The sequence below is a fragment of the Brassica rapa genome, chromosome A03 (genome assembly GCF_000309985.2).
Source record: "Brassica rapa cultivar Chiifu-401-42 chromosome A03, CAAS_Brap_v3.01, whole genome shotgun sequence".
Taxonomy (NCBI): Eukaryota; Viridiplantae; Streptophyta; class Magnoliopsida; order Brassicales; family Brassicaceae; genus Brassica; species Brassica rapa.
In genome coordinates, this window is record NC_024797.2 from 991,106 (window position 1) to 1,013,895 (window position 22,790).

Sequence of the window (22,790 nt, forward strand, 5' to 3'; positions counted from 1 at the left end):
TTGTAGAGCTTAAACATACAAATTGTTCTTGTTTACTTAACTTCAAGCTCTAATTCTGGTCTTAGTAACCAGATTGTATATCCCCCTAGTTAAGAACAACGAGTCCGAAATATCCGAAAATATAGATTACATTTTATTACATTACGTGCTGCTTGCCACAATCTGTGTAGTTTTTATTGTCGAAAAAAATCTACAATTGTTTTCGTGTTTAGAAAGCTTGTTCTGCCTGAAACTGTTATACAGATGATTCGAAGATCAAACTCATTTTTTAACAAAAGCGGATTCAGCCAAGTCGATGGCTCGGGCAAGACCAGCGGCTTTGTTCTGGCACTCGCGGTGCTCGTCCTCCGGGTCACTGTCTGCCACCACACCTGCTCCAGCTTGAAGATAAGCCACCCATTCACGGCGTTTGTTAGCATCTTTGTAAGAGTACATTGTGTTGTATTGACTTGCCGTCGGGAAAACTATTGTCCTAAGTGATAAAGCAATGTCCATGTCGCCAGTAAACGAGACTCCACCAAAACCTCCACTGTATGGTCCTCGCCGTGTAGGCTCGAGCTCGTCGATTAGCTCCATGGCTTTCACCTTCGGTGCGCCGCTAACTGTGCCCACTGGTAGAGCCGCACGTAGTGTGTCCCAGCAAGATAAATCATCTTGTAACTCTCCTGTCACCTGCATTAAACTTAAAATGATCAGGAACAGTTAATCTGAGACAATATTTTTATTTGATCCAAACACTTACGGTGGAGCTGATATGCATAACATGGGAGTAACGTTCGATGTTCATAAGTTTCTCAACTTTCACCGAACCGTATTTGGCAACTTTCCCAACGTCGTTGCGACCGAGATCGACCAACATGATGTGCTCAGCACATTGCTTCTCGTTCTCTAGCAGCTCCTTCTCTAATCTCTTATCTTCCACCTCTGTTTTCCCTCTCCTGCTGGTTCCAGCTAATGGCCGATTCACTATCTTGTTCTGCTTTACTTTGGTGAGAATTTCTGGACTTGATGCTACCAAAATACATCCTCTAGCCTGAAGGTTAAAAGCATCAATCGTTATCCACCGCAAGAACAAATACATAGTTGTACAAGAACAAGTCTCTCCGTTACAGACCTGCAAATAACCCATATACGGACTTGGATTCACTACTCTTAGAGCTCTGTAGACCTCAAAGGGGTCTGCAAACGTTCTCCTTTCAAAACGCTGACTCAACACAATCTGGAATATGTCTCCTGCAAGTATATGTTCTTTAGCATTGACCACAGCCTCCTTGTACTCTTCGCGAGTCACGTTTGAGTTTTCCAGAGCTGGTCCAAATTGTCGCGTCTGAAGATTCACGTTACCTGCAGCCAGCTTTGGCCTGTTGAGATTCACACAAAAAAAAACAACTTTCAGAATAGTAACAAAAAAGCTCACAAACTAAATAAAGTCAAAGAGATATACTTACGGCGCAATATCGTGTAACTTGGATACCAAATTCTCCAAATGCTGCAGTCCGTTACTGTATGCCGTCTCATAGGGAACGGTCGCATCTAGTCTAATCCAGTGGATAACATATGCTTTCTGTATAAAAGGGAACCAACCTCTAATTACCAAACTTGGAGACTCCACAAGTAATAATCATACAACACAGATAGTAACAAAAGTATTACCTTCTCCACGTGATCAAATACAACTACATCGTCATATAGACCAAGATGCATGTCTGGCAAGTTCCTATCATCCTCAGGCGCCTTTGAAAATGGAAGCTTCCTTTTTTCTACGTAGCGAACTGTGTCGTACGAGAAAAAACCAACCCAGCCACCTATAATGATAGAGAAGTCTTATTAAGTAAAAGACAAAGCATGGAGAGGAAACTAACGTCCTTAGTTCGAATCTAATATCAAAAACATCTACACTTTTATCACATCGTCCCAGTCCATAAAACTAGTAGCTTACATTACTCTATTTTATCGATTCTAACAAGTGAATAGTTACAAATAATCAAAGATGGATTCCTTACCACAAAACGCATCAGGAAGGTCCTGAACTAGTTGAGGATCAGGGTTCCACGACTCAGAGATTTTCCTCGGGATCTCCATAGGATCCTCAACGTATTCCTCAGTCAAGCTTCCACTTTTGTGATCCATTACAATAACTTTATCCTCCTTTGCAACTATCTCCATCGCAGGCTGAGCCCCAACAACGCTATAACGACCCTATTGTGATCTTGTATTAGGAACTAAAAAACAAGATACAAAGAAAGATTATTATATTCTTACAACGCTGGACATCTGAGAGCCAGGCTCAACGGACTCAAAAAGAAAGCTAGGAGCCTCGCGGTCATCTTCTTTGACCAAGCAACGGTAAGCAAGAACGGGAGTGAGCTGATCCGAGAAAATGCAGCGGAAAATTGGTACAAGGTTCGTGCTCTTAGAAGCATCTGCGAGCTTCTTTGTATCACTTACTGCAAATAACAAATCGAGAACATATTACAACACTATCAAAAATCAGATTCCGGTTCAATGCCAAAACCGAACTAACTGAAAACCAAATTAACCGAACCGAATAAACCTAAACCGCTTGCCTAATTCCGATTCCGATTGTGACCATATCTATCAAAAATCAGATTCCGATTTCAAATTTTCCGGTTCAATGCCGAAACCAAAATAACTGAACCGAATAAGCCTAAACCGCATGCCTAACCAGAATCCAAAACCCAAAGAAAAAGAATTAACAAATCGAAGAGCATTGATTCACCTATTGAAGCTTCCGGCGATACAGAGACGCACTTGATCGAACGGAGAGAAGGCGCGTAAGCGGAGGTTTTACCGGAATATCCAGAAACCGTCACGGAAGAAGCGAGTCCGCGAGAAACCGCAGAGGGGACGAGGCGGCGAGAGAAGCTCAGAGGCTTCACCGTCGCCACGTTCATCGAGGAAGACATTCGTAACGGAAGAGAAAAAAAGCGGTGGTCACGGGCTCCGGCGGCCCAAATGTTGACGAGATTGAAGAAGAAGAAGATTCAGAGAAGAGTGGCGAACGACATAAAAAGAGGATATGTCTTATTTATAAAGCACGACCATGTGACTAATTTTGTAATTTACTATAATACCCCTCACCTGTATTTTCTTACACCAAGTCACGTGCATTCACTCTCTCTTGGTAAAGGGTAATACTCGTTTGTACTACAAAGAAAGTGAAGTGGATGACTGGCAGGCTTAACCTTTTTGGGCCCACTGGACCTGCTCTCAACGTATAATTTATTAACCGAATGGTTTTCATTCCCAAACCAGATAGTGATATCAATGTTGGTTGGTTAAGTCAATTGTTTAATATTGATTATTATCGATGTAGAAACTTTGACATTTTCTTGATTTAACAAGAGTGTTATAAATTGGAAAGTTGCTTTAGTTGCTACCAACCAAAATCAAATACATCCACATGAAAACCATGTTCTTTTGTTCACTTCTACCTTATATATTATTATTATTATACCTAATCACATTTGGTACTCTACTATCCATAAATAATGTTGGTCCATTTTCTTTTTTCAACCATTCAAAGTCTCTTTCAAATATAAATGTTATGTAACTTAGAGACCAAAACTAAAAGTTATAGTTATTGCTCTTTGTTTGTATAATGATGAGTCTCATTTCACAAGCCAATCATCATGGCGTCTTGACCGGTGAAAGCAAACGGATAAGGCAAACACACAAGCAAGGAGAGGAAGAGAACCAAGATTCCTAGATACACATACTTCTCTTCAGGCTCAGTGATTTCCTCAGCTAGCGGTGCTATTGGTCCACGCTGCAGGAAGAATATCAGCACCACCCAGTAGAATGCCACGTCACTGAACAGCGCAGATAGACCCAGGAGCGCTAAGGAGACACTCGTGAGCCGTGTGGAGGCCTGAATAAACCATTTGGAACCATGAGTTTAAGTATTTTTCTTTTTGAAAAATGGGAATGTTCAAGTTTGGGTCTGAAGTTACCTTTCTACCCCAAATGGAGAAAGCTATTTTACCACCATCAAGCTCTCCTGCAGGGATGCTGTTAATGCCATTGATGAGGAGTCCAGCCCATGCCCATATCACAAGTGGGTTCAAAGATATCGATGTTCCTTCCTTTAGTACATCACCGAGTAAGAGCTTTGCTATAAAAAGGATAAAAGCAAAAAAATGCATAAACATATTAGTACTCTTGACATTATCATAGTAGATTAACAGCTAAAGCTTACCAATACCACCAACGAGGAAGGACTCATGAAACACTGATGAGTCAACTACAACGCCAATACCATCACTCGGAGGTACGACCAACCCTACAAGAAACAGAACAAACCCCAGAGAAAAGCCTGCCAAAGGTCCTGCAGCTGCGACCTTCAAAAGATCTTCTCGTTTGGGCACGATGTTTTTGATTCTCGTTATAGCACCGAAAGAACCTATCTGCCAATCTAAAACATGTTCATCAAATGTCTAACAAAAACAAATTTCCAGATAAAAAGGAGGTTTCCCTTTTTTTGCTTTTTAAAGAGAAATCTTCACCTGCCAACTTGGAACAAAGAATGGAACACCGAGCTTTATCCCTAGGTTGTTTGCAACCAAAACGTGTCCCAGTTCATGTACTCCGAGGACAAGAGCGGTGACGAGAGCTCCTGGTAAGCCATCTTTCAACAGCTCAAGGTTGTCAAATGCTGATCTGCAATCATATTCATGGACGAGAGGAATAGGTTTCTTCAATTGATGTTTTTGAAGCATAACATGTTCCGGAGAAGACATGGTTTTAAGATGTTTCTTACAGTAAGTCGGATTGCAAGGCGGGTACATTACGGAGAAACAATGTGAACAACGCCACCAATCCGAAAGAACCAGCAGCAAACCATTCAGGAACAGCTGCAGTTGTATGTAAGTTTAATAATCTGAGAGAAAACCTTATAAATAAGGAACCATATGGTACGACTTACCTGTTGTCTCAGGCTCCAAGGACCTTCTAGGAACAACAACAGCCACAGGTTTATCATCCTCTGGATTGGAGAGAAGGAAAAGCTTGTACTGGTCACCAAATTTATTCTGCAGATTGATGAGCAAAATATTTACTATGAATCTTTGCCACCACATGTGCTTGTCCTAAAGAAGCAGAGTTGCTACCTCCAATCTTGTCTTTATCTTCTCGTAGCTTTTAGCAGGCTGGCCTCTTAGATTTCCTTTGAACAACACCCCACCCTACCAACAACATTGGAGAGAAATTTTCACAACCTCGCTTGTATGATAATATAACCTTAAGAAAAGAAACTGATGAGTTTTCTCAGTGGCTCACCTCATATGGTTCTTGGCTTGTAACAAAGAAGGTGTCAAACCCAAATACTTGGTCCTTGAGGATATCAATCGTTTCTTTGGGGAGTCTCATGGAATCATCCAGTTGTAACGGCTGTTCACAAAAACTTTTTATGAAAAGATAAATAAAAAACATTTGTAAATAACATTGTTGGTAATACTTACATTCACACCAGGAAGAGGAGAGCCAGTGCTAACTTCTAATTTATCACCGTCCTATTCCAAAATACAGCAAAGTACAACTACATTCAGAAACAATACCAAGAAACTCTATGGTTCAAGTAATAGCCAAATACAGCAATTTAGATTCAAGTCCTCTGAAGCTAGATAGTAAACAACACTGCTTAGTTATACAATTAGAGCATTAAGCTGCCGTTTTGTAAATATAATTTTTAATATAGTTACATTCACACCAGGAAGAGGAGAACCGGTGCTAACTTCTAATTTATCACCGTCCTATGACAAAATACAGCAAAGTATAATACATTCAGAAACAAAACCAAGAAGCTATATGGTTCAAGTAATATAAGCCAAATAGAGTAATTTAGATTCAATTCCTCTGAGGCTACTAGTTAGTAAACAACACTGCTTAGTTATACAATTGAAGCTTCAGTTATGTCATTTGATGCATAAAAACAATACCTGAGAGCTGAATTGAACTTTGTTTTCCTCATTACTGCCTACGGCCTCATCCACAACAGTTGCCTCTGGAACCAACTCAGTAGGAGGAGCCTGTGAAGGAGGTTCATCTGCTAAAGCCTCTTTGTCTTCTCCTCCACTTTCCTACAAACATGGAAGATCAAAAACAGAATCCATAGACCTTAGTAGAAGCAGCATAGATGCTATTAAGCAAATACCTCATCGTTATTGCCATCTGGTTCCGTTTGTGCATCCGTCACTCTACAAAAAGTCTCCCTCTTTCTGCAAACTCCAAAGCTCAAAGCCATCAGATAAACAGATTATTATATTAAAAAAAAACAATCGAAAAAAATGAAACCTTTGAACTGGGAACAGCTTCAGCTCCTTCTTTCTCCGATAGCTATCTCTCTGCCCAAAACCTAAACTCGAAGTAGCTACCAATGGCTGAAACTGAAGACTGCAGCAACGTGAGCTGCAGCATTGCGGCAAGACGCCGTAATTGGCGCGAAAGCTAGCCGCGAGATTCATATCCTACGGAAAGTCTAGACCTTTAGGTTCTCCGATCAAAACCCAGGTGTCATTAAATATCTTAGGACGTAAAGAAGATTTGTATTTTTTTTGTTTTGTCTTCCAACAGTTTAACGATCGTGGTTCTTATCGCTGGAGAACAGAGCATCTTTCATTTATCCACTGGAGGAGCTCTTCCCAAGAATAACGCTTTGTAGTTTTTCACTTATTTGACCGACATGTAGTTCGCTTCCCAATATTTGAAACGACACGCGTGTGTTTTGCCAAACAGAGGAGCGCCATGCCGTTTTCTTAGCTTTTTTTCTAAGTTTTTCTAGATATGACCGACAGGTACTGCCTTTCTTAATATTTGAAACGACACGCGTGGTTTTTGCCAAACAGAGGAGCGCCATGCCGTTTTCTTGACTTCCGACATAAATTCCCCTTCTTAATACTGAAAACGTCATGTGTGTTTTAGTAATTTAACCGACATGATGTTCTCATGTCGATATAAAAAACGTCACGCATGTTCTCACGCAGTCCTTTTGAATATATAACTTGAATTTTTACTACATCAAACGTTTCCTGGTCAAAAACCAAACTGAATCTTGCAAGAAAAAAAATTCAAACTTTTTTGAACTCTTGAAGCTTCCAAACTTTAACATGTGTATAGATGTAACCTTTCGCTTTGTTTTTGATGCAACAAGATCAAAAAATATATAAAGGTAATTGTTTCAAGCCACAAAGAAGAGGAAAACAATGAGGAACAATATGATAACAGCGAAGATCTTGATCATGAGCCATCGATTAGACGAAATTCTAGTGAGATGCTGCAGAAGAGCGCTGCGTGCTCCCTCTACGTTAACTAACGATTCATCCATATTGTCATCGATTCTGTTCCACATAACCCCACATATGTTAAACTAAAGCCTTCCCTGAAACTCTGTATATGGTGAGGTTAACGTTAAAGAACCTGATAGCTAGCTCTCCCTGTTGAGTAACCATCGTAGCTAGATGCGTGAATATTCCACTGAGCTCTGTTATCGTTGATTCCACACTGTGAAGCGCAACAGCTCGGTTTTGGCTATAACTCTCCTGCCTTGGCACTGTTTGCTGTAACATGGACATCTCCATTTGCTGCGATGGTGCATTCTCGATAGCAGATCTGCGTCTGTTTTGGCATAATCACATGTTTATATACATGATTTGACCTTAACTGACAGCTAATGAAAATTAGGACATACCTAAGCTGGCTACCTGAAGAAGCTCCACTATTAACTGGCGGCAATCTGGTCGGTTTGCAGAAGACCAAACCTAATTAGATGAGAGCAAATGTTTACTTAGGAGATAGTTTTAGAACAAAACTCACAGTGGCTGTTGTTGTAAATTCCCGGAAGGAACTGATGAACTTGACCAAGGAGGAGGCTCAGGTACAGCTTTTGCATTATTCTGATTATCTACTGCTGCGTTTTTTGCGGAAAAGAGTTGTTTCCGGTTTTCATGAGCCTTCATGTTCTGCGGGAAGACAACATTCTCAATTAGATACAAACAGTGTTCTAAAAATCGGTCGGCCAATCGGATATGAGCAAACCTTTTTTCAAACCAACCGTTCAAAAAATGGTCCTAGGCGCGCCTAGCCTAAACAATAATCCTCTATAAGACACCTAACCACTGTCTAACGATATTTAGAACATTGGATACAAATAAATAGTAAGTCGATAAATCTAGAGATCCAACCTCTGATCTCGCAGTTAGAACGTCTTGAAACTGCTTTGTAGCTCCCATGAGCCTGGTTTTCAAGTCATCGCAAACAGCTGTGTAGTGACCAACTTTGTCATGCGAATAGCTCCCATCGGCGATCTCCATGTTCTGAAGGGTCTGCAGATCAGAGAGAGCCATGTTCAGCCCTGTGATGTCGTTCCTGATCAACACGGTTAGCTCCTGTATCTCCAAAGTCCGGTCATTGAAAATCGATGATTCTTTTGCCACTGTCGATAATAACCAGACCAATGTCAGAAGAAGTAAAGGCTAACTTCAATTGCAATCACTACAATGTCTCTAGAATCATTGCAAGTTTCATTCATTACAAGCATCCTAACGCCTAACTACTCTGCGATTCATCAACAGTTTCAGTTGCAATCACTACAATGTCTGTGGGGTCATTTCAAGTTCCATTCATTACAAGACAGCTGTCGGAAACTATGTCTGAATCTCGTTAGAATCCAAACATCCTAACTCCTAACGCCTAACTCCACTGCGATTCATCAACAGTTTCAATTGCAATCACTACAATGTCTCTGGAAACATGTTAAGTTTTCATTCATTACAAGACAGCTGTCGAAAACACATGTCTGAATCTCGTTAAAATCCAAACATCCTAAAGACTAATTACACCGCGATTCATTCGACACTTTCAACTTTCAGCTTCAATCACTACAATGTCTCTAGAATCACTGCAAGTTTCATTCATTACAAGACAGCTGTCGGAAACTATGTCTGAATCTCGTTAGAATCCAAACATCCTACAGCCTAATTCCACTATACGAATTACGAAGAATGCGAAGATGAATCTGATACTGAAAGTCTGAAACGTACATTTAGCGAGCCTCGCAGTCTTCTGAGACGTTTCGTGGATACGCAGACCGATCTGGGAAGCCTTCTTGTTGAACTCGGATCTCGAAGATCCCGGCGAAGACCGTTTGGAGGATGTCGGATCACTTTCGGCTTGATGAACGGACGGAATCGCCGCTCCGATCTTCTTCAACGTTTGGGAGAGCGAACGAAACTCCGCCGTACGATCACGGAACGCTGATCCCATCGTAAATGGATCACCGGCCAAAGCTTTGATGATTGAGTTTCCTCAGATGGTAAGCTCCATTTCATTTCCCAGAGAACGAGACACTAGAACAGAAAAAAGGTAACTAAAGAAACCCTGCGTGTCGTTTTCTTGTTCTAACATGGAACGACTTGTTGTTTTAATGTCGTTGATTGGTGTCGCGTTTTTAATAGAAAGGTGTGGTGTTTAAGATACGTAGGACATTGCCCAATCTATCTTCGGCCCATAGCCCAAGTATGGCCCATATAAGGTAAATCAAAGAGACTTGAGAATAGTAAGTAGTTCAGAGGAGTTTTCCTGGAGAAGAAGCAAACTTGAAGCTCCGTCGTTAAAAAGAAAAAACAAATCGGAACTTCACATCTTCCCCGGAGAAAATCGAATTATACTAGTAGCGAGGCTGATTCTCCGAAGATGGATGTGATAAAGACGCAGCAGATATCAGCAAGGACGATCGAGAAAGTGGTCGTTCACCCACTCGTCTTGCTTAGCATCGTCGACCATTACAACCGCGTCGCTAAGGACTCTCGCAAGCGCGTCGTCGGTGTTCTTCTCGGCAGCAGCTCCCGTGGCGTCGTCGACGTCACCAACAGCTACGCAGGTTTGCGTTATCTTCGATCTCACTGCCTAGTGTTCTCAGATCTCAGATTCTCTTTGAGCTGTTTCATTCGTATTAGGGTTCTAGCAATCTAGGGTTAAAAGAAAAGATAAAACTTTAGGTTGATTCATTTGAGGTTTAGCTGTAATTGAGCTTGCACTGTCGCTAGGAACGTAGATGTTGCTTGCATATGACTTGTTTGACGTTTGGTATATTGATTTTGTAGTGCCCTTCGAGGAGGATGACAAAGACTCGAGTATATGGTTTCTTGATCACAACTACCATGAATCAATGTTCCACATGTTCAAGAGAATTAACGGTACTTCTTCTCAGAAATTTGAAGCTTGGACTGTATTTGGTAATGTAGAAACCATGTTTTTAACGGAAAGTTCTTTCCTTTTCAGCCAAGGAGCATGTTGTAGGTTGGTACAGCACGGGCCCTAAACTCCGAGAGAATGATTTGGACGTTCACGCGCTCTTCAATGGGTAGTTTCCAGCTCCGTCATTTAGATTTTTTGGCTGTATTGACATGAGAGATGGATTGAGGATAGGTTGGTCCGTTTTAAGTTGTGGCAGAGCGTGGTTATGTCCTCCTTACATCTTCGTGTGGCTTCTGTTTCAGTTCTAATTAGATAATGTTTCGTTTTTACTTTTGCTGCTGCAGTTATGTTCCAAATCCAGTGCTTGTCATTATTGATGTACAGCCTAAAGAATTGGGGATTCCCACAAAAGCTTATTATGCTGTGGAGGAGGTCAAGGAGGTAACATACATATGCTTCTTTATCTCTTTCACTTTGTACAGATATATCCTTATATCTAATTTTGATTACATATTCCATTGTCTCTTCAGAACGCTACTCAGAAAAGCCAGAAAGTGTTCGTCCATGTGTCAACAGAAATAGCTGCTCATGAAGTGGAGGAGATCGGTATGTCCAATATGTTTACACGTCTGGTGTACTTTTTATGTATTTAAGGAAGGTCTGCTGAAACATACCTGTTTTATTCTCGTTTTCTTTATAGGTGTGGAACATTTGCTTAGAGATGTGAAAGACACAACTATCAGTACCCTGGCGACTGAGGTTTGTGTCTTAGACTCTTTACAAAACTTGAACGTTTCATTATCGTCCCTTTAAATGTCTGCTGAAGTCATGATTGTTGCCTTTGGTGTTTACTATTGATGTTCTTACTAAGTTATTATTATATAAAAATAATAGTTACCGCTTATGGACTGATGTAATGTGTATTGTATTTTGCTCCAGGTTACTGCCAAACTTACTGCTTTGAAGGGGCTTGATGCACGTCTTCGGGAGATCCGGAGTTACCTTGACCTTGTGATTGACGGGAAGCTCCCTCTAAATCATGAGATTCTATACCATCTGCAGGTTAGAACTTGCATATTTCATTTAGTGTTCTCGTTGACATTTTCCAAATCTATGTGATCTTTGGTCATTGTAATCTAATGAAATAGTCTGCTTAATAATCTGCAGGACGTTTTCAACTTGCTTCCAAACCTGAATGTGAACGAGTTGGTGAAGGCCTTCTCAGGTGAGTTTCTCCGGTCAATTTTATTATCTTTGTGCTCTGCTTTCTTGAATCATTGGATCCCATTAGTCTTACTGCGATTTATTATTATGAGCAGTGAAAACAAATGATATGATGCTCGTTATCTATCTATCGTCCCTCATCCGAAGTGTAATTGCGCTCCACAACTTGATCAACAACAAGGTTAGATCATAACTCTCTTATGTTCTTAGCCAGAAGAGGAAACCAACTACTTAAAGATGGTCTCTACATTTCTGCTTGTGAACGTATTCGTTGGGATGTTATGTTTCAGTTACTGAACAAGGAACATGAGAAAGCAGAGGACTCAAAGCCCGTGGCCATACCCGCCACTAGCTAAACCGCGCTGATCAGATGTGTTTAGTTAGTCATCATTGTCCCTACGATGAAGGCGGCTGTTTAGTGTTGTTTCTCCCAAAAGAAAGTGACAAGCCGGGTTGTACGAGTTTAGTTTGATAACGGGTCTCTTTCTGAGTGTTGATTTTTCTCTGTTGTTTGGATTCAGAATGTGTTATCAAGGAGTCTTTTTTTTTCATTTTTCTTTCAAGATGGTTAGGTGATACAAAGTTTAAACGCTAATGCGTCGAAATCTCCACAAAGGGTCATTGTGGTTAACATTGAAAGTATTAAGATAGTTTGACACAGCGTGTGTGTTTAATTTTATTCTCTACTCAATCTTGTGGTTAACAGTAGTTTACACGCTTAATGGACATGGCTTAATATTACGTAATATTCGTGAAAGATCATAAGCCGCCGATGGCCATAGAAACAAAAACCTGATTAGAAAAAGAGTTTATGTCAGTAAGAAGATGACGAATACTAAAAAGATATTTAACAGTATGAGACATTATGTAACAACCAAAGCGCCTGTAGCTCAGTGGATAGAGCGTCTGTTTCCTAAGCAGAAGGCCGTAGGTTCGACCCCTACCTGGCGCGTTACGAAAATAACTTTTTTTTTATTCCCACTAGAAGAAATCACCATTATTTTTTATTGGCTATAGAATTTCTACAGCTTGATAACGATAATGGCTGCCGTTTCAAGAAAAAGAAACCAAGCGAGTGATTTGACCATACAAAGACTAGACTGTTCTCTCATTAGTAAAAAAAAAAAAAAGAACTCTCTCTCGTCTCCTCTCTTTTAGCTCCTTCTTCTGCAACAGTTATTACTTCCAATTCTGATTCTCAGCTCTCTGTCAAAACAGCTAGTACACATCTCTGTGTTCTTAACAACCCAGTGAACTTGTGATGGCATCACAATATATTGAATTCTCAAAGAATAACATTATATATAAATAGTCAATCGGTGTAAATTTTGACAACATGAAACTAAAACGTAAAAGAATGGAAGCAACAAAAGCTAACTCAACGTTTACTTTTACAACAAAACAACATACTATGAAGAAAGGCCAGAGAATCCAAGAATGAGAAAAGGTTACTTATTAACAAAGAAAGTCTTCTAAATGCTTGCCTTTTGGTACTCATCTTTGTGTTGCTTTTCCTTCTCCAGTTTCTGCTCAAGAACTATACATGCTTTTGGCCCAGCTTTTCATCAAGACAAGAGGAGCCAAGGAGACTACGTGCCTGTGGGAAAAAGTATACACACATATATATAAGGAGGAAAAGATGAAGAAGATGAATCTTGGTGTGTTGTCATTTGCTCCGTTTCTTGGCTTCACTATATAAGATAACTCCACAGACGGTGAGGGCATAACCAAGCATTCCAGTCACTGACACCGGGTTCTTGAATATTAGAATAGATATCACAACCGCTACTGCTCCTTTCGCGTTTCCTAGCACCTATCACAGAGCAAATCCACCTCAACATCCAAGACAACGGTACAAAGAGTATATACATATAAGTTATAAGCTTTACTTGGACTGACTCTGTTCCAACCACAATCCAATACCATCTTTTTTTAGCTATTAAACAAGGAATGTCATTAAGAATATGTAATGATTACCTGCAGAGTCAAGGCGCTAGTGTGTTTCGTGACTAAGAAATTAGTCAAGTTCACGAGATAGGCAAGCGCTGAATTGAACAGAAGATACCAAATGATTCTAAAATCATCTCTTGCGAGTGCAATTGTAATGCCGACAACGTTTTTCTCCATGATGAGAGCAGCAGGCAGAAGGAACACGACAGCTATTGGAGCCATGTAAAGAAGGAGATTCATGGAGTTCAGCTTTTCCCTTCAACACAATTTAAAATCTTTTTCAGCAACACTCTTTAGCATATTTTTAAACAACGAGGCCATGTCTTACCCTTCAGAAGAAAGCAAAATGCCTTGAAGCACTGATTTGAGTGCTCTCGAAGCTGTTGCTGCAATGCACATAATGAATCCAAAGAGGTGAAAGCTTGGCTCTCCCTGAAGACAACCAGATATTAAGAATCATCAATACAGAATGTAAATGATCAATGGAGTAAAGAAGATCCTAGAGGAAGCAAACACAACACACAGAGAAAAAAAAAAAAAGAGTAATTTCTCCTCTAATCCTAACAACTCTTTGAGCAATATAAAGTCCATATGGTGAAACATGATTAGAGACAACACACACATTCAGAGAAGTCGAACACAAAACAATACCAAAACTTAAAAAAAAAATGCAATTTTTAGCAATGCTTGAGGCTTGTTCCGAAGATAAGAGCTAGTATCATTCTCAGATTTGAGCTAAACCAATTCAACAAGATTTAGCTAGTATATCTACATTTCACCAACAAAATAAAATAACATTCCCTCTAACTCATGCTCTTCTTGCTTCACATGTATATCATCAATCTCTCTAAAGCATCATACTTCATCATCCCTACCAATGCATTACTATCCTCAAGTATCAAAAACGCGTCCTCTCATAAAAAGATTCAAACTTTCAGAGAGCTAGCAATAACAAGATTTAGCTAGTAGACCTACAATTCACAAAAAAACAATGCTCTTGCTTCACATCTATATCAATCTCTCTAACTAAAGCCTCACACTTTCATCAACACTCGAAAAGATTCAAACTTTAAGAGAGAGAGAGACAAGAGACCAACCCCACTAGCAATCACCACACCAGCCACCACAGGCACCAGAGCCAAGTAAGTCAACCAAGCCTCCCTCTTCATCGTCATCAACCACGCAAACACCGCAGTAAAAAACGGCGTCGTAGCCCCAATCGCCTGAGTAAACGAAACGGGCAGAAACCTCAGGGAGACGTTCCCGAACACCACCGACACGCAGAAGACGAGGCTCAGAGCCGAGATCTTCGCGAACTGGACCCGGGATCGAACCGTCTGCATCGGGACGATCTTCAGCCACGCGACGGCGGCGTAGCTGAGGAGCGAGCAGGCCGTCATGTGGCACATGGTGAGGAAGATCGGGTACTTGAACCCGTAGTTGCTGAGGAGGTACTTGTTAAGCAGCAGCACTCCGATGTTCGCTGTGTACCATGACGTCACCAGCCCGATTGTGAAAACGCGGCCGTTCGTCGCCATCTTCATCTTACTCTAAAGGAGAGAGCTTTTGTGTCGTCGAGATGTGTACCAATGAAGGAAAGGTAGAGCCTTTGGTTAGAAACAAAACAACTATCTTTTAATGTTAGTTTATTTGTTTTATTACAATCTTTCTCTGTTATTACATTAGCAGATTCTTCGTTTCACAAATAAAGTATCAATTTCACATTTTTTATGTCCATTAAAATAATTAAAATGTATTTACATTTTTATTAATTGTACATAAATAATAAATAAAATTTGAGATAAATTATTTATTCTATCAAACTTGAAGTAAATATAATTTGTATTAAAATTTTAAAATGGCATTCTTTATATAAACATTCTTCGAGGGTGTATTATAATGTTTTAACTTTTAACAATTGCTATTGTACATTACGTTATAAATATATAATGTAACAATCGAATAGTTGATCTAAAAATTTAATCCCATAAAGATAATATATTATTTTATTTTATTTATTGTTCACACAAGCATATAATCTTTGTGTGAATATTAGAGTATTACAATTTTTTTTTAATTAAACATTTTTATATTAATTTGACCATTTAAAAAACAGAGGTGGGGGCTTTCGCATATATCCATGGAGACCATATGCCTCTGCTATCCATGTGCAGTTGTCACAGAATCCGGAAGCTTTAGCTTCTTCATAAATTGTGAATCTGCCTATGTTTATGTTTTCACGACTGAATCCACGGTGAAAGATAGTGTATTTTTTTAAGATAGCAACACCAAAACTCCAGTGATATATCTCACCTTTTTAAGAAACTTGAGACCTATATCATCATCTCGAGATAAACAATGAACTCCAAGAAGATAGTCGTTTTTATTCTGAACCATGACTCTAGTACGTTCACTTTTAGGTATATCTGGTTGCAAAGCTTTAGAACTAGTTATAGGTACCACAATCATGAAGATAGTAAACATTAAGCATATAATAGATATGAGTTTTTTTTGTAGATGAGTTCATCATGATGATTTGTTAGTGTGTGCATACTCTTCTCACGAGCTCATAATTTATATATGTAATGAACTGCTAAATTCTAGCAAAAATAATTCAGATTTAGCTTATTTTGAACAAATTATATGAATCTCCTAGGTAAGACTAAATATCCACTTTTATGTAAGAGGTTCATTACTTATGGAATAAATACACAACATTCATTTTTATTCTTTCTATTCACAACGATTTTATCATTTTTTATTAAAATAGTTTTCTGCTAGTTAATTATGATTTCCATTTTTTTATATTTTTAATTTGTTAATCACAAATTTGTCATCCTTTTTAAGTTTCACCATATTTTAATAAATTTATTTTCGGAGCAGGCAAGAACAATCCATATGTATAAAAAAGAGTGGATAATTTGTTCTGCAATCAATCAAAGGTACTATGTTGAAAGTTTAGACAAAACTAGTGTTTGATCCCGTACTACGTACGGGAAACAATCTTAATTTTTTATAAGTTCAACATATATTTTGAACGTGTATTGACAATACACTTTGGGTTAAAAATATATTAACTCCACTTATATTGTCATACCACTTTTATTGGGTGTCAAGAGATACTGAAGAGTGTTAATTTACATTTGCATAAAACATAAATTATGGATAATATATCGAGAAAAATCATAACAATTACCTCAATTGCGTTCCAGCAGCACCACTGATATGTTATCTTCACGTTTCTTAATGGATACATAAAATGTCTTTCTTTTGCCACATGACTATAAATCTATGAAAAAACAATAACAATGAAACAACTGAAATAAAAGTGGTAAAACAATTACTTTAGTATTTCTACACATGGTCTCATTTCTTAACTCTATTTGTGCGACCTTGTTGTTTCTTCGTCTTCATATAATGTTTAATAGTATTACATTCTAAATTCGAAAACACTATTTTGAGTCAAATTTAAGTTAGAGTATTAAATCTGAAGATAAATATAAATAGTTCTGAATGAAAATAAGTTTAGATATATTTATGTTTTAGCTTTCCATAGGTTATTATCAAAAAGAAATTTAACTTCTTATTAATATATCATAACAAATCCATAAAAGATAGTGAAATTTTTATTTAGATAGTGACAAACTATAAAACATAAAATATGCAATTTCTTTGTACTTATAAAGGATATAATAAATTTGTTTGTCAAAATAAAATAAATGGGATTAATTTCATAACTTGGTGATATACAAATTTAAATCACATGACATTTGTTCCGTTTTTGTTTTCTATGTACATGTTACAGAACTAATTAGCTTTATCATCCACACTATTATAAACTTACTTCTTCTACTAAAAACCCATAAATTATACATAATGTACCAAGGAAAATATAACAACTTTCATTATCCATAAGCTTACTTGAACAATTGACCTTAATCATGTTCGGTAGTTCCCACCACAGCACCAAAAACTATATTCACGTTCCTCAGTGGTAATATGGCCCAGGTTTTCTTTTTCTCTATAACCATTATAAACATAAGTTTTTGGAGAGGAAGCTTTAAAACACCAAAAAAAATTCTGGTAAGCTGAAAAAATTGTCAAATATTCACGTTAGTATTTCAAATCGAGTTAAGGTATGGTGTTTGGAATCTCTGTATACACATCTAAATCTGTTGTCCCTTGGTCTTCTTAAGCATAAACCAATGAAAGAAACACATATATATTTGTAAATAGTGAAATTCTTTTTGTCAAAGAAAGAGAAAAAAGTAATCTACATCCAATATACGTTATATAATATAGTCATATATACTTACTATTACCTTGACAATGCTTTTGATTTCCCATTTTCTGGAAGAACTAAGCTCTGAATCAGGAGAAAACTCCATTGGTATCTTTATTGTGAATCATGCAAAAAAGAAGAAGAGAACATTAAGTTAAGAAGAAGATAACATTGAATCGATTACCAACAAAAAGATAACATTGAATCTGGATTTTTTTGGGAAAAATATAAACGTGTATCTGTTTTCTTTTGTTACATTCAAAACCCAAAAGAAAAAAAACAATTCGAAGAGGAAGATGAAACTGTGGAAAAAAAAGAGCGAATAGAAACAAATTAGTTGATTGAAAGTTATATATACATACATAAGAATAAACAGTTTGAAACGTGCAATGATATAGAAGTTATGATGATATGTCCACTTTTGGACGTGGTGATCTGAGAAAATTCAGGGATTTAGATTTTGCAGTTTCAAAAAAGTATGTAAGAGATTTTGCGGTTGTTTTATTTGTTTTTTAGGTTTACCCAATTGGTGAAAATTCTGAATGTATTTAATTAATTATTTTGAAAACAAAAGGTTATTTTTTTAGAAACTGTAAATGACACATGCCAATTAGAGATTGACATTGTTAAATGACTTGTGTTAGTTTATATTTAGACTCCAGAAAAATAGGAAATGCAAAGAAAAATTCGTAAAAGAAAATAAAAAAAAATTGCTTTTTCTGATTGGGTCGTAAAAAGTTAGTTATTTGTCTTATTTTCAAACTTTCATATTTTGATAACGTGTTTTATTTTTCTGTTTTTTTCAATTTTTTTTTTTAAAAAATAGATTTTCCACATGTCAAACTTAGATTGGTGATGCGACTTGCGCTTTAGTATATAAGAGATAATGTATAATATATAAAAATGTCCAACTTTGATCAGGTTGATTATTTTATGCTATCAAGTATCTTTAGCTTTAGTTTATATTTACAAGCATAAAAATCACCAATCATATTTTATGTAGTTTTTAAAGCAGAAATAAAAAAAAATGGTTGCATGAGTTTTCTTTTCTAAAGTAGATAACTATTGATTTGTTTATCTGTTTATCATTTAGTTTTTGCAGCGATACAAAAACATTAAAAATCTCTAGTAAATTACAATAAATTTCAGTAGCTACAATTTAACCAATCATAACATTTTTATTAAACCTATTTCTATTTCTATTTTCTTTTCTTTTTAAATAAGATTGGATTTAATATGCAAACAACACGTTATTAGGTTAATTTCTTTATTTAAAATATAGCATTCACAATGGTAGAGCATTCAAATGGAGTCCCTATTGGTGGGCTGTTTTTGGTTTGAATCTGTCATACGGTTTACAGCTATGTTCCCCTGGATTATACTATCGTGTAATCTCCGAGAAACTACAAACAAATTTTAAAATCTGAGCGGAAAACAATAATACACGTGATTAGTTTAATAATCTTCCATAAAATACGTTAATGTCGATATATTTTATATAACCAGATCAACTCAAATTGATAAAATATTGATAGGGAAAACGGATATGCTCTTTGTTTATTAGTACATCGAGAAGAACAGAGTTTTGTCTCCACGTGACGAAAATTATGTTTCTTTTGTCACGTTGACTTCTTATCCGAGTTATTTTAAAAACAGCATACACTGAAATAATCAAGACATATGCATTTGGATTGAAAACAGCAGGAGAAAGCTTTCAATGGAGAAGAGTAATGGCCAACGAGTGGTTCTGTTTCCACTTCCGTTACAAGGCTGCATCAACCCCATGATTCAGCTTGCAATGATCCTCCACTCAAGAGGTTTCTCCATCACTGTGATCCACACACGCTTCAACGCCCCAAAACCTTCAAGCCACCCTCTCTTCACCTTCTTACAGATCCCTGATGGCTTGTCTGAAGCTGAGACAAGAACTCACGATGTCACACTTCTCCTAACGCGTCTCAACCGAAGCTGTGAGTCTCCGTTTCGTGACTGTTTGACTAAACTGTTGCAATCTGAAACAGGGGAACGGAAACAGAGGATTAGCTGTTTGATCCATGATGCTCAATGGATCTTCACACAATCACTCGCTCAGAGTTTGAATCTCCCGAGATTGGTCCTCAATACCTACAAAGTCTCTTTCTTTCATGGCCATTTCGTTCTTCCTCACCTCCGCCGCCAAAGATTACTTCCACTGCAAGGTGTTGACTATTTACCTCTCACTCCAACCAGTAAAAATAATGCTAGGACTATAATAATTTATCAATTAATAAAATTATTAATTTAAATATTATAGTTTAAAAATATATTTTATTTAGAAAAATGAAAGAATATTTTATTCACGATAATATGTATTGGTTAAAGTTTTTAAATTCGAATTTCATCTGTTTTTATTAGATTGTTTGATATATTTTATATACATATCATAGCATACAGTGCATTTTTATATATTTTCACTTAAATGAAATATAAATTAGAGTTGAGGTTTTTTTTTTGGACAAAAAGTTTAGAGAGGAGAAGTTTATTTGAAGAAAATAAACAATAAAAGGTTTTATGTATGTTTATATAAAGTAATTATGAATTTATGATTTGAATAAGATTATATATATATATATATCTAAGATTTTTCTAAATATAAATATCTTATTATCTTAACAAACCGTGTTATATTTTACATCGGTCTAACTTGAAACCAGAAAATTTTATTAATTTATCGTGTTTATCAGAAATTAAATTTTAGAGTTTTAACTGAAGTTGCTAGTCATATATATTTGAAAACATTATATATCATTAATCACATATGGATTAAAATCAATATTACAGGTCACATCACAAATTCAGAACAAGATGATCCAGTAGAGGAGTTTCCACCGCTTCGAAAGAAAGATCTTTAAAAGATTCTTGACGAAGAAACAGAGCTTTTAGAGTCGTACTCAGATAAGATCTTGGAAACGACAAAGACGTCTTCTGGTCTTATATTCGTTTCATCTTGCGAGGAGTTGGATCAAGACTCACTCAGCCAAGCACGTCAAGATTTCAAAGTCCCTATCTATGCGATAGGACCTTCTCATAACTACTTTCCAGGCTCGTCTAGTAGCTTGTTCACACCGGACGACACTTGCATCCAGTGGCTAGACAAACAAGAAGACAAATCTGTGATCTACGTGAGTTTCGGTAGCTTAGCGAACATGAGCTGTTCAGAGTTAATAGAGATTGCTTGGGGTCTAAGCAACAGCGACCAACCCTTCTTGCTGGTCGTAAGGGTTGGTTCGGTCAAAGACACAGAATGGATCGAGATGATCCCTGAAGAACTCATGGAGAGGATTAAGGAGAAGGGGAAGATAGTGAAATGGGCGCCGCAACAAGAGGTTCTGAAGCATAGAGCCGTTGGAGGATTCTTGACACACAATGGTTGGAACTCGACCGTTGAGAGTGTTTGTGAAGGTGTCCCTATGATTTGTTTGCCTTTTGTATGGGATCAGTTACTGAATGCAAGATTCGTTAGTGATGTGTGGATGGTGGGGATTCATCTAGAGGGTCGGATTGAGAGAAATGTGATTGACAGAGCTGTAAGGAGATTGTTGTTGGAGCCTGAAGGAGAAGTGATACGAGAGAGGATGAAGCTTCTTATGGAGAAAGTAAGAAGATCGGTTAAACAAAACGGTTCGGCATATCGATCTTTAGAACATTTGGTTGATCGTCTATCATCTTTCTAGCTATATGTTCGTACGCTGGTTAAAGAAAATGGTTCGGCATACTTAACATTTTTACCCAAAAAAAAGAATGGTTCGGCATATTTAGAACATTTGATTGATCATATCTCATCTTTCAAGTAATTATGAATGTCTTCTGCTTTTTTTTTTCTTTTGTATATTAACATGTTATTCTACTAAGCAAATATAACATATTAACATGTTATTTGTAGATGATCATGTCAGATAAGTAATGTTAATCATCCCACGCATTGTGTAAATTAATCTGTAACTTGTGTCACATGGCTATCACACCACCAGTGTTTAATATTATTCCTATCCATATTTTTTTGTCACAATTTCCTATCCATATAAAAGTAGAGATTGAGACTTTTGGCCTTTTAGACTTTTTTTTTGAAGTATGGACCTTTCTATGCGAAACTCTTTTGTAAATACAAAATTTCCATGGATCATAAACATTTGCACCTTTCTCCCATTTACTTGGCTCATATATATATGTGCAACCGCATAAATATTGGAAGTTTTCCACACAAAAAAAAAAGAAAAAAAAATATAAGAGAAGAAAAGAAAATGTTGAGAAACTTTCACAAAAGGCTCACATTTTAAAAACTCCAAAAATGTAATCGTTCATAACGCCCCACCCTTGTCGAAGAAGCCACAATCGTCCTCCTATTCAAAGGAAATAATTCTAAGAAATCATAAAATCCATTATCAACTGCACCAGCCTTAGTAAAATGTTTTAAATATCTCATTTGATGATTACATAAATCATAGATACTTATTCGCCCACTCATCACCTTCGTCAACACAAGCATACATACGTTCATAATCCCATAGCTCGACAATCACACTTAATAAGCCACATATGTCTGCCACAAAAACAACCGAGGACATAGTTTTTGCCTATCATTAATTAATTTCATGCATGGTCATATAGTTTCTAGATAATGTAGTTGGAATAGTAATTAGTTTCACGACCACTGCAATTTATATGATGCAATACATATCTACAATAACTTGTGAACGTGACATGCTAATACTATCGGATAATCATATACTCCGGCAAATAAGTTTGTGTACATGAATACATCTCAATCTCCCACGTTCTCTAACCATATTCACACCTAATAGTTGCTCGGAAATTTAGACAGAATTTCCGATTTGTATTAAAATTCAAAATTTTTTTTTTATGCGTTTCGGTCTCTTATGGATACACTATTGTAAATCACTTTCAGGCAATTAACATTTTCTTTGCATTTTTCAAAAATAAACATGTCATGTTTGAATGTTAAGTGTTCTTAAGAAAAGTTTCCAAACGGAAAACTTTACTTTAGTGATGTATGTGTGTAATTAGTACGTAGCCAAGCACTATGAATCGACTATATATACATCAAAAAAAAACTAAGTTACAA

At 37.1% G+C, this 22,790-nt stretch overlaps 5 protein-coding genes, 1 non-coding gene and 1 pseudogene across 9 annotated transcripts; 3 read left to right on the forward strand and 4 right to left on the reverse strand.

The window, feature by feature from the left end:
• Positions 1 to 107: 107 nt before the first annotated feature.
• LOC103855638 (anthranilate synthase alpha subunit 1, chloroplastic) lies at positions 108 to 3,033 on the reverse strand. Of its 2 annotated transcripts, XM_009132647.3 has the most exons (8): positions 2,741 to 3,032; positions 2,263 to 2,447; positions 2,004 to 2,199; positions 1,654 to 1,805; positions 1,449 to 1,564; positions 1,115 to 1,361; positions 743 to 1,033; positions 108 to 672 (listed from the first exon to the last, which is right to left on the reverse strand). In XM_009132647.3, the coding sequence occupies exons 1-8, from the start codon at positions 2,925 to 2,927 to the stop codon at positions 262 to 264; spliced, it is 1,785 nt and encodes a 594-aa protein (XP_009130895.2). In that variant the 5' UTR covers positions 2,928 to 3,032; the 3' UTR covers positions 108 to 261. The 2 variants fall into 2 exon arrangements, with proteins under 2 accessions (XP_009130895.2, XP_009130894.2); XM_009132646.3 differs by having other exon boundaries at positions 743 to 1,361; positions 2,741 to 3,033.
• A 469-nt stretch (positions 3,034 to 3,502) lies between these two features.
• LOC103855639 (probable zinc metalloprotease EGY2, chloroplastic) lies at positions 3,503 to 6,625 on the reverse strand. Of its 3 annotated transcripts, XM_009132648.3 has the most exons (13): positions 6,313 to 6,625; positions 6,173 to 6,236; positions 5,958 to 6,098; positions 5,721 to 5,771; positions 5,481 to 5,531; positions 5,299 to 5,409; positions 5,130 to 5,204; positions 4,946 to 5,051; positions 4,781 to 4,874; positions 4,527 to 4,680; positions 4,220 to 4,427; positions 3,975 to 4,135; positions 3,503 to 3,892 (listed from the first exon to the last, which is right to left on the reverse strand). In XM_009132648.3, the coding sequence occupies exons 1-13, from the start codon at positions 6,480 to 6,482 to the stop codon at positions 3,638 to 3,640; spliced, it is 1,641 nt and encodes a 546-aa protein (XP_009130896.1). In that variant the 5' UTR covers positions 6,483 to 6,625; the 3' UTR covers positions 3,503 to 3,637. The 3 variants fall into 3 exon arrangements, with proteins under 3 accessions (XP_009130896.1, XP_009130898.1, XP_009130897.1); XM_009132650.3 differs by lacking the exon at positions 5,481 to 5,531; XM_009132649.3 differs by lacking the exon at positions 5,721 to 5,771 and having other exon boundaries at positions 6,313 to 6,624.
• Positions 6,626 to 7,076: 451 nt separating this feature from the next.
• LOC103855641 (syntaxin-31) lies at positions 7,077 to 9,509 on the reverse strand. Its single transcript, XM_009132651.3, has 6 exons — positions 9,057 to 9,509; positions 8,199 to 8,449; positions 7,831 to 7,976; positions 7,706 to 7,750; positions 7,435 to 7,632; positions 7,077 to 7,355 (listed from the first exon to the last, which is right to left on the reverse strand). Exons 1-6 carry the CDS (start codon positions 9,277 to 9,279, stop codon positions 7,196 to 7,198), a joined length of 1,023 nt encoding a protein of 340 aa, XP_009130899.1. The 5' UTR covers positions 9,280 to 9,509; the 3' UTR covers positions 7,077 to 7,195.
• Positions 9,510 to 9,564: 55 nt separating this feature from the next.
• On the forward strand, positions 9,565 to 12,122 carry LOC103855642 (26S proteasome non-ATPase regulatory subunit 7 homolog A). The gene is made up of 10 exons (XM_009132653.3): positions 9,565 to 9,895; positions 10,119 to 10,211; positions 10,297 to 10,378; positions 10,557 to 10,653; positions 10,743 to 10,818; positions 10,913 to 10,971; positions 11,152 to 11,274; positions 11,380 to 11,437; positions 11,532 to 11,617; positions 11,727 to 12,122. Exons 1-10 carry the CDS (start codon positions 9,709 to 9,711, stop codon positions 11,790 to 11,792), a joined length of 927 nt encoding a protein of 308 aa, XP_009130901.1. The 5' UTR covers positions 9,565 to 9,708; the 3' UTR covers positions 11,793 to 12,122.
• A 193-nt stretch (positions 12,123 to 12,315) lies between these two features.
• On the forward strand, positions 12,316 to 12,388 carry TRNAR-CCU. The gene has a single exon. It is a non-coding gene; the product is annotated as a tRNA-Arg (tRNA).
• A 325-nt stretch (positions 12,389 to 12,713) lies between these two features.
• On the reverse strand, positions 12,714 to 14,930 carry LOC103855643 (probable sugar phosphate/phosphate translocator At5g05820). The gene is made up of 4 exons (XM_009132654.3): positions 14,484 to 14,930; positions 13,715 to 13,818; positions 13,414 to 13,642; positions 12,714 to 13,249 (listed from the first exon to the last, which is right to left on the reverse strand). Exons 1-4 carry the CDS (start codon positions 14,928 to 14,930, stop codon positions 13,103 to 13,105), a joined length of 927 nt encoding a protein of 308 aa, XP_009130902.1. The 3' UTR covers positions 12,714 to 13,102.
• Positions 14,931 to 14,947: 17 nt separating this feature from the next.
• LOC103855644 lies at positions 14,948 to 21,949 on the forward strand (annotated as a pseudogene).
• Positions 21,950 to 22,790: the final 841 nt, after the last annotated feature.

Coding starts and splice junctions, on each gene's coding strand:
- LOC103855642 (XM_009132653.3), top strand. CDS start 9,709: ATGGATGTGATAAAGACGCAGCAGATATCAGCAAGGACGATCGAGAAA. Junction 10,379..10,556: donor GTTCACGCGCTCTTCAATGG/GTAGTTTCCAGC, acceptor TTGCTGCTGCAG/TTATGTTCCAAATCCAGTGC. Junction 11,275..11,379: donor AGATTCTATACCATCTGCAG/GTTAGAACTTGC, acceptor AATAATCTGCAG/GACGTTTTCAACTTGCTTCC.
- LOC103855643 (XM_009132654.3), bottom strand. CDS start 14,930: ATGAAGATGGCGACGAACGGCCGCGTTTTCACAATCGGGCTGGTGACG. Junction 13,643..13,714: donor ATTTTGCTTTCTTCTGAAGG/GTAAGACATGGC, acceptor ATTGTGTTGAAG/GGAAAAGCTGAACTCCATGA. Junction 13,250..13,413: donor CTAGCGCCTTGACTCTGCAG/GTAATCATTACA, acceptor GCTCTGTGATAG/GTGCTAGGAAACGCGAAAGG.
- LOC103855639 (XM_009132648.3), bottom strand. CDS start 6,482: ATGAATCTCGCGGCTAGCTTTCGCGCCAATTACGGCGTCTTGCCGCAA. Junction 5,205..5,298: donor CAAGCCAAGAACCATATGAG/GTGAGCCACTGA, acceptor TGTTGTTGGTAG/GGTGGGGTGTTGTTCAAAGG. Junction 3,893..3,974: donor TCTCCATTTGGGGTAGAAAG/GTAACTTCAGAC, acceptor TGGTTTATTCAG/GCCTCCACACGGCTCACGAG.
- LOC103855638 (XM_009132646.3), bottom strand. CDS start 2,927: ATGTCTTCCTCGATGAACGTGGCGACGGTGAAGCCTCTGAGCTTCTCT. Junction 1,565..1,653: donor TATTTGATCACGTGGAGAAG/GTAATACTTTTG, acceptor CCTTTTATACAG/AAAGCATATGTTATCCACTG. Junction 1,362..1,448: donor AAGTTACACGATATTGCGCC/GTAAGTATATCT, acceptor GAATCTCAACAG/GCCAAAGCTGGCTGCAGGTA.
- LOC103855641 (XM_009132651.3), bottom strand. CDS start 9,279: ATGGGATCAGCGTTCCGTGATCGTACGGCGGAGTTTCGTTCGCTCTCC. Junction 7,751..7,830: donor AATTTACAACAACAGCCACT/GTGAGTTTTGTT, acceptor CAAACCGACCAG/ATTGCCGCCAGTTAATAGTG. Junction 7,633..7,705: donor TCTTCAGGTAGCCAGCTTAG/GTATGTCCTAAT, acceptor ATGCCAAAACAG/ACGCAGATCTGCTATCGAGA.